General features: G+C 30.2%; 2 protein-coding genes across 2 annotated transcripts; one reads left to right on the top strand and one right to left on the bottom strand.

Annotated features, from left to right (window-relative positions):
* The first annotated feature begins 335 nt into the window (after positions 1 to 335).
* LOC145742415 (uncharacterized) lies at positions 336 to 3,140 on the top strand. Its single transcript, XM_082560194.1, is given in 10 exon segments — positions 336 to 428; positions 585 to 670; positions 732 to 878; positions 1,085 to 1,318; positions 1,559 to 1,700; positions 1,952 to 2,144; positions 2,263 to 2,414; positions 2,593 to 2,699; positions 2,757 to 2,887; positions 3,049 to 3,140. Coding segments are annotated over 10 exon segments (1,377 nt in total).
* Positions 3,141 to 3,367: 227 nt separating this feature from the next.
* On the bottom strand, positions 3,368 to 8,807 carry LOC145742414 (advillin-like). Its single transcript, XM_082560193.1, has 20 exons — positions 8,718 to 8,807; positions 8,534 to 8,608; positions 8,122 to 8,197; positions 7,940 to 8,060; positions 7,573 to 7,795; positions 7,318 to 7,422; positions 7,156 to 7,238; positions 6,981 to 7,062; positions 6,661 to 6,762; positions 6,401 to 6,540; positions 6,180 to 6,249; positions 5,796 to 5,933; positions 5,393 to 5,551; positions 5,067 to 5,197; positions 4,838 to 4,972; positions 4,612 to 4,705; positions 4,378 to 4,518; positions 4,036 to 4,221; positions 3,710 to 3,844; positions 3,368 to 3,481 (listed from the first exon to the last, which is right to left on the bottom strand). The coding sequence occupies exons 1-20, from the start codon at positions 8,805 to 8,807 to the stop codon at positions 3,368 to 3,370; spliced, it is 2,400 nt and encodes a 799-aa protein (XP_082416319.1).
* Positions 8,808 to 8,877: the final 70 nt, after the last annotated feature.

Raw genomic sequence — 8,877 nt, 5'->3', positions numbered from 1 at the left:
AGACAAATTGACCAAAAAGTAAACATTGTTTTAAAAAAATATAGTTTTATTGGTTTAAACTAGTCAAATCTTTTGGTTAATGTTGTAATCAAGGTACGTTTTTAACTGCTATAATCTCACTGCTAATCAAGAACTGTAGTATTACCATGCTTTTAAAGTCTTAATATTTGTTGTTTAACTGGTTTAAGTATGGTAATGCGTTTAGTTAATTTTCTGTTTTTAACAGATGTAAGTTATTATAAATTGCTTGTACATGCGTTTGTGGGCGTAAGGTGGTCGATCACCAACTAAATTAGCAAAATAAGGTTTGATGTTCGTAGTCCTAGGCAACAGCCATGCATGAAGGAAATGAAGATGGTTACGTTACTCTTTGTAGTAAACTTTATGATGCCTTCTCCCCGCATGGCGATGGAAACAGAATATCAAGTGTACGCCACCACATAAAGCTAGCACTAAAAACTATAAAAACATTGTGTAAATTATTTTTGTTGACAAAGAAAATTATATATTAAAATATGAGTATCTTTTAAAATAGGCTTCTAGCTTAGTATTTAGCAGTTTTTAATTAATTTACGTTGTTAAAGGATGAGAGTATGCGTGGATGGGACGTTTGTACAGACTTGCATCAAGACGAATTAGAACTGGAATGTGCATCACATAAACCCTATAGGTTTAGTTTTAACTTTTTTTATTTCGTTTTTAATTATTTTTGAATATTGTATTCATTTTAGCTCCATCGTTTTATTGCACGCCACTTTAGTTGAATTAAAGCTGCGTGCTAATCAAGTTTCGGAACGACCGACTTCTGCCCAAATGTCAAAATCTCGAAAGAAAGCGCCTAATAACAGCGCAAGCACAGTTAACATTCGTCGAAGCAAGTAAGCAACCTATTTAGTATTCCATACCTTTAACACTCCTTATTTATCTTATAACATATTTAACTTGTAAGTGCCAGTTGCGTAATTTACTAAAATGTTCTTCATAGACCTTAAAACTATTTAAAATATGCCGTTTGTGATTGGTACTATTGCTATGTTGTGGCGATATAGCAATAGTAGTTAAAATTCAGCTCGTTCTTCCACAGAAGTTCACGCACTGTAAGCATAACAACACCATTATTGTCACCGCATCGTATAGCGAGTAGAAGTGGTGTGTCCACTCCTTCCTCTGGTCGATATGCAAACCCTAGAAGGTACGGCTTAGCTGAACCGTCGATTAGGTACATGTCAAAATTTCCGATGGTTTTTAACAGGATCAAGGATATTGATTATCAGTTTAATCATTACCAACAACATGAACAACATGCAGAACATTACAGGTTTGATTTTGCTTTTTGTTAAAAAATGCTCAATAAAATATTAATAGCATCTTTTTTTGATATTACTGTAGAGGTAGGCCTATTTAATAAAGGAGCAAAAACTTACTCTAATAACTTTATTTTTTTATTTATAAACATTTTTAAAATCTAAATTTTTTTCCTTATATTAACGACAGAGTTTTTTGCAAACCTATTAATAATTTAGTATAGAATTTATATTTAAGCGTACTGAATTTTTAGGAATTCGTACACGTATTTGTTGATACGAAATTTTCGCGATCTTCGCTCTCAAGGTTTGACTGGAACAAAATTGCACGCAGCTTTAAGACTGAACATGTGCACTTCAATTCCTAATCAAATACATTTGGATAGCTCAAGCAGAGTAGGGATGAGCAATGCTTTAGAGCATTTATAGTATATGGGCTTTATTGTTGTCAATATTTTAATTACTTGTGTAAAACTTAATCCAAAAGTAAAACATTGCTAAAGGTTGGATAAAAAAAAGCAAAAGAAAATTTATATGAAGCAGTGATTTTTGCCTTGGTAATGCGTGCTTCATGTTGTATATAATAGAATATTTTACAGAAATATTTAAATACATACATTATTATAAAATTATAGGTTTTAACACAGGGTTTGGTGCACCCAATTCACCACCGAGATTGTCGCCACCATTCGCAACATCGTCAACAGACCACGCCACCTCAAAAGCCAGGCGCCACACCGCCTCCAGTGGTGTATTACAGCGAGAATTGTCAGACAGGTCCTGTGGTTGCTACCCGTGGCGAGTCTGGAAAGGCAAGCTCAAGCAGAGGTAAAGCAATTCGTAATTTTTTAAATCCTTACTTATTTTTAACTTTAAAGTAAATTTTAATTACTGGAATACACTTAAAAATAAGTCTAATAAAAAACATCTTGATGTTAGTCATTTTTTTGTACCAGAGTGTGAAAATATTAATTTTTTTTAGCCACCTCTTCTGGTTCTGGTGTTTGTAGTGGTTGTACTAACTTGCCCAAATCGACAATGGAAATGAATTCAATTATGGTAAAATCCTCACCACAACGACCATTTGGTGAACAAGAAGGAGCATACAAGGTCAGTTTAACAAACAAAATATATTGTAGTGAAAGTTTTCCTTAAATTATTATTGTATAATTTTTTCATTACTATATCCAAATAATTCATGTTTAATTAGACCCTCTAAGTTTTTATCAAAAAACCCCAGTACATTTTCTGAAAAGATAAATTAATTTTTTTTGCTATCTCGATTTAGAGCTACAAAGGTTTTTTAAGAAGCCCGAAACCATGGAAACCACCTTGTGGCGAAGGTCGAAGAAGAAGTGCTGGCGGAAATCAAATGGCGATGGTTGTAGGGTCCAGGTATAAAATAATGCAAGATATTTTAACACGGCCAAGATATTTTAACACGGTTTTTAGTTTTATAAAAGGAAAGAAAAAAGGGATTATTCGTAAAATGTCGCCACTGGGTCGCATACCAGTTACAATTCGCCGTTCTTCACCCTCCATAAGAGGTAAACGAGACCCATCTGGATCAAGTCTAGAAGGAGGTATTTTAAAATATATTGTAAGCTCTACCCAGTTAAGTATTTTAACGGTAAAAAATTATACTGTTAGTGTTATGTGACAAACTTTTGAAACAACTACATCCTAATTTACTTTAAAAAAAAAAAATTTTAAAAAATTAACATGTTTTTTTAACTTTTTCTAGCAAAGTATCTTTCAATCGCCATGGCAACACATACTGTGACGTCACCATACTGTAGAAACGACGATGTAAGTGACGTAATTTCGCTGCTCTGACGTCTTAGACAAATTCTACATTTATTTATTTTTTTTTGTTTACATTTTAGTTGCACACTATAAGAAAATAAAAATAAAATACTTCTACACAGGTTGAAGCTTGCTTTTTATAGTACGCATTTTTATGGGTGTACTGTATTAGTTAGTCTATATAAAATTGTTATACCGTTAGCATAAAAAGCCATGCCGTTTAAAATAAGTGTAAGAACAGGTCAGGTAACTCAGTTTTAAAATAACTTAAATTGTTTTTTCATATCGTTCCTTGTCCATTCCGACCTTTTCGCAAAATTTTCGCGAGTCATTCGAAATATTTGCAAAAATTCTTGTTCGGATAGATATCTCTGCTCAATAAGCAGAAATTGTTTATTCATATTAAAATTTGTGATAAGTAGTTTATAAATATTACCCAAATTAGGCTATAGATTTTCGCTATTTAAGTTTAGATACTTAAAAATACTTATATTTTTATTATACATTTTAGATCTATTAATTCTTAAATTACTAAAATTTAAACAAGGGTAAATATTGCTTATTTAATGAAATAAGATGGTGTATTTGATTTGCCTCACCTCTTTTTTCTGTGGATCAACCCCCTCTGGGCAACTATCACTCAAAACATCTTTCTTGTAAGTAGGAAGTCCGTATCTGTTGACAAGTAGTCTCTGAACAGCCTCAGGTGTTAAACGTACTTCTTTGATATCACTCTAAAATATATTTTAACTAATATTATCTAAGCAATAATCTGTAAGTTAATATATTTTATCTAACAGCAAGGTTCTAAAATATTGTGTTTTTATTACGTAATACTACTGTAAACTTTTTGACAAATTTTGTACCACCCTTATATGCCAAACAAAACCATAAAAGTACAATGACAAATCATATCGTCACATACACTTTGTTGTTTTTCCCATTTTGGTAGCAAACGTGTGAAAATAGATGGTTCAAATTCTTGTTTAACAACTAACACTGCTGTCTTCATATCGCTGCGTTTTAAGGATTTTCTAAGAAAACTGAAAGCTATTTGAAAACTGTCGGAAGCTAATGAAGATTCAACATCATCGCCAAGCCAAATATAAATCTAAAATAAAGTTATTTTTTTAAATAAAAAATCAAGTCATCTCATAAATTAAATTAAAATAAAGTTATTAAAACATTTTTTTGGGCACAATATACTTAAAAAAATGTTATTTATTGTACAACTTCGAATTTTTAAGTTATTTAAAAAAATTTTTACCTCGTCATAAATATCAATGAGTATGACGTCATCTTTCTTTAAATCTTGTTGACTAAGATCGTACACTTCACTATACAAGAAAGCACCTTTTTTATCCATGTTGCACATATACGTTCTAATTGGATGATCTACTTTAGGTTCCTTATCGAAAAAGCAATAAAAGAGTTATATTCTTTTTATATAAGATTTTATTAAAAAGCTCTTTTTATTGTTTAAACAAAACTATAATTACACCTGTGGAACAATAACGTTGCTATAAGATGAAGTTCCTCCCAATTTATCCCAAAATAGCTCTGTTTCCTTATATTCCTCCATCACTGTTACAGGTCTAAAGTTTTTTTGTAAAAATAAAAACGACTGGTAGGTAAACAAAACTTTCATAAGCTTATATTTGTATGTAAGCAAAAACTTTGGTATATAATATAAGTGTGTGCATCTACAATGTTAGTTTTTATATTACCTTGATCCTTCCCAGTATTTAGCCATCAAATGGGCCATATCTCGTTGATCTCCGATACATCCCTTACCAAACCATAGAAATATTTCGGAAGACGTAGCACAAAGAAATGGAAAGTTTGAATTTAATGAAGAAAATCTTGATTAAAAAAATACTGTTTTCATTTAAACCTTTAAAAGATTTCTACTTGCGATTGACCTTATTGAACTTTTAAACTTTTCAATTTACCTACCCGCATGGTACTTGTATTGCCTTGGTGTTAAATGGGCTTTCTCCTTTTATCACGTACAAAGTAACTCCTTTAACTTTATTAAAGTTGGGCGAACAAACGTTGGCTGCGTTTGTAGATTTAGGGTCATTTCCCTGGGTAAAAAAATAAAGTTTTTTAGTTTTTACTTCAAACATTAATATTCACTTTCAAATGCTTTTTAAACTGGGTTTGTTATTCGTAACTTGCAATTTAAAAACTTAATGTTTAATGCCTCTTATTCAAAAGATCAACTTAGGTTAATCAATTATTCAAAACCAAGCAAATTTTTTATTTTTTAGTTAGCCTACCTTTAATATTCGAAACTTTCCTTTAAAGAACGCGACAAAATGAGCAGGTTCTTTACCCAACTCTACTCTACACTCTGTTACATTGGGTATTCTTCGTTTTAGTGGAAGAGTCGCACCACCGGGTCCTGGACTGGAAGGAGATTGTCCAGAACGACGACCCTTGATATTTTTTAAGTTACTTATTAAATTTATAATTTTAGTATCTTGTTTTATATTTTACAAGGCATTTTTGGAATTTAAAAAAAAATTTTTAATACTTCACTTTAATTTTCTAATTCGTTAAAGGGTGTGAAACAACGATCTTGTCTAAAGTGTCAGTCTTGGTAAGCTATAGTTTAACGTGATATGCCAGATATAAAAAAACTTAACTTATCAAAAAAAGTATTTTGAAATTAAAGTTTACCTCCCAATAGTAAACGATTTTTTGATCTTTTTCGTCTTCCTTGTAACTGTATCGAATCACGTAACACTCACAACTGTAAAATCTTCCGTAATTTTTCGGATTAATTTGAATAAGTTGTACAGCATTCCACAAAAATACCTTTAAAATATCGTTAAAATTGCAAAACTTGTATTGCCGTATTAAAAATGTGTTAAAAAAATATATATCTAGAAACTACTTTCAAGAAAAAAGTTTGTAAAAAATTATATTTCAAAATCAATGCATATTTTATAAAGTGATGAATAATCAAATAGAGAATATTTTTTTTAAATCTAAAGATATGCTACAATAAAAATTTCAAAGAAAACACAATGTTTTCATCATATAAAAATAACAAACTGTTACCTCAAGGATTCCCGTTCCGTCTCCAGGCATAGCAGGTCGATCAAGTCTCGGTTTTTGAAAAGAATATCTTCTTGTTGCAACGTTTTCTACAATACATTAATCTTATCAAAAAAGATTTGTCGCAATAGAATACATAAAATAAGTGTTAAGTTTAAACTAAATTTACACCAAATTAATATTTTGCTAAAGTGCTTGATCAAGTTTTAGTCAAAATATAATACAATGTCAATCCAAACTGACGTTTAATGAAATCATCGGGAGTCCAATCTGCAAACAACTCAATAAAATCTTCAGTTTCATTTCCACTTTCCATAACTTGAACTTGGACTTTTTCTCCATCTTTAGTTTGCATTACGTAATTCTAGAAATACATTTAGATGCTTTAAAAAATTCGTAAATTTTAAAGTAAAACCATTAACATAAATCATAAGGAATATTTATTCAGTTTATCAAAAATATAAACTTGTACACTAGAACTTACACTTGCAACATCCCAGATAAGTTCTTTTAAACTTTCTTCCGCACTTGAACCCTTCCAAACTAAAACTTTGTTACTCGAGTTTAAGTCAAACAAGTAGCACTCCTGTAAAAACAAGCAATAGATTAAATTATTTAGTTAAGGTAGTATTTATTATTTAACCAGTCGGAGTCCAATGCAATATTTCTGTAACGCAAAATATAACCTAGGTCTAGTTTTATTACTGTTTTAAACTAATACAAAAAAATTTAAAACAAAAAAAAATGAGAAGCATGTTATTTTAAAACTACTTGGAGATTAAGATATTAAGTTAGGTTACTTACATCTGCAAGCAAACATCTTTTGTTAAGACCTGGAAATCGTTCTTCGTTCAACTCCACGACTTCACCATCTCCCTTCTTCAAACTAAAATGATTAATTTTATTAAATTTTATGCTATTTCAAATTTATATATAAAGATAATTAAGTTTCATTAATTTTATATTTAAAAAAACGTACTTGAAAATGGTTAATTTGTAGGTTTCTTTTTTGAGTGGTTGTTTAAAGCATGAAATACTTTCTGGTCGAGGACCACATAATTCCTAAAAAAAAAATTTGCTTTGGTTTTGCGATTGTCTATGATGTGAACAAATGTCTATGATGTGAACAAATGTCATTTACCTCTACAATTTTGACATCATGTTTGTTTTCGAAATGATTTATTGTGTGAATGTAAGCAAGGCTTTCTCGTTCAGCATCCTTTATAATGTTAGCAATTGCATGCACCTATTATATAACTTGTTTAAAAGTTGCAAAATTTTGTCGTTGTTGTACATTTATTAAAAACAATACAATTTTTTTTCTTGTATATATATTTTAATTGTTTACTAACCATAAGGTAAAATTTATTTTAAATTATATATTGTTTGATTTTACCTTAATCCTTTGTTTTTGATTACTTTCTGAACCTTTCCATAAAGTGAGTATATTCCCAACGTCAATCAAAAGAACTTGGTTGTCAACAAAATTTGACCAATCCAAATTAACTTGTTGTGCACGTGCTGGCACGTTATCATCCACTCGAAATAATCTTTTTACATTAAAATGCGGAACTATCTCGTATGCTGGCACCTCTTTGGGGGCGTTACCGTTAAGATATCTAATAAAACTTTTTGATTAGATTTAAAAAAGCGTAATAATATAATCAAGTTACTGCCACTGGTTAACATTTTTTAAAGACAAGACTTTTTATTACAGTTGAATATTCGTTAAATAAGTTAGGTCAAATAATACTTTGACTTACACTATTCCATTTTTAAAATACTTCTCAAACTCAGTGCTTTCAAAACCTTGCATTTCTCTGTACTGCGTTGCTGCATTTGATAAATTTTCAAACAGTTCAACTCCGTTATTTTCGGTACCATCTGAATCAACAAAATATTTGTGAACACATTTTTTGTCAAACAAAAATAAACAAAAACCTACCGTTTTCTTCATCAAAAGTAGATCCAATCCAATAATGAATTGTTACGTTTGGAACCCCTGCCAACTCAGTAAAAGTCTAATATCAACATAAATATTAAAATTCACCAATTTTACTACCCTATATGTTCTTTTAAAATTATACAAAATCTTATAATTTTTACTTTACTTTTAAACCTAAGTAAAATTTTATATGATGATATAACCTAAGCAAAGCAAGTTACAAACGCCTGCTCAAGGCAAACGCGCGCTACATTTTTATTAAAACGCTTTAAGGCTTGTGTTACAAACAACAGACTCTTTTAAATTTCAAAGCAAAACTGCATGCGCAGTTTCCTTAAGATTATCAAAGCAACGTATCAGCATTAAAATGTCATTTTATACAAGCTTAAAAAAGAATTGTAATATATTTTACCCTTAAAATAAGATAAGTTTCGCCCTCGAAAAACATTCCGTGCCAAGACTTTGGAATTGAAATCAAATCGTCCTTCTGCAAATAAAAGGACATTTTAAAATCCTTTTTAATAGGGTTCCACTTTCATAAATATAATATAATTTTTCGCTGCTAAAGATGATTGTTACATTGTAGGAGTTCTTACTTCAATTCTCCATATTTCCAACCCATTATGCTTTCCAGCATTTTCCAAAACTTTTGTTGACGAATTTATGTTTTTATTTTTACCAGACATTTTATTTAGTCTACAAATGTCTATACTACACAATTCTATAAATGCCTATTTAAAAAAATGTTTTCAACGC

The sequence above is a fragment of the Corella eumyota genome, chromosome 2, assembly GCF_963082875.1.
Source record: "Corella eumyota chromosome 2, kaCorEumy4.1, whole genome shotgun sequence".
Classification (NCBI taxonomy): Eukaryota; Metazoa; Chordata; class Ascidiacea; order Phlebobranchia; family Corellidae; genus Corella; species Corella eumyota.
Note: the sequence above shows the minus strand (reverse complement) of the source record. Positions and strands in the feature narration are given on the sequence as shown.

What these genes read in the sequence shown, in the direction of transcription:
- LOC145742414 (XM_082560193.1), bottom strand. Translation starts at nt 8,807, where the DNA reads ATGTCTGGTAAAAATAAAAACATAAATTCGTCAACAAAAGTTTTGGAA. An exon ending in ATCAAAAACAAAGGATTAAG is followed by an intron (nt 7,423 to 7,572) that starts GTAAAATCAAAC and finishes GTTATATAATAG; the next exon opens with GTGCATGCAATTGCTAACAT. An exon ending in TTATCTGGGATGTTGCAAGT is followed by an intron (nt 6,541 to 6,660) that starts GTAAGTTCTAGT and finishes ATGTATTTCTAG; the next exon opens with AATTACGTAATGCAAACTAA.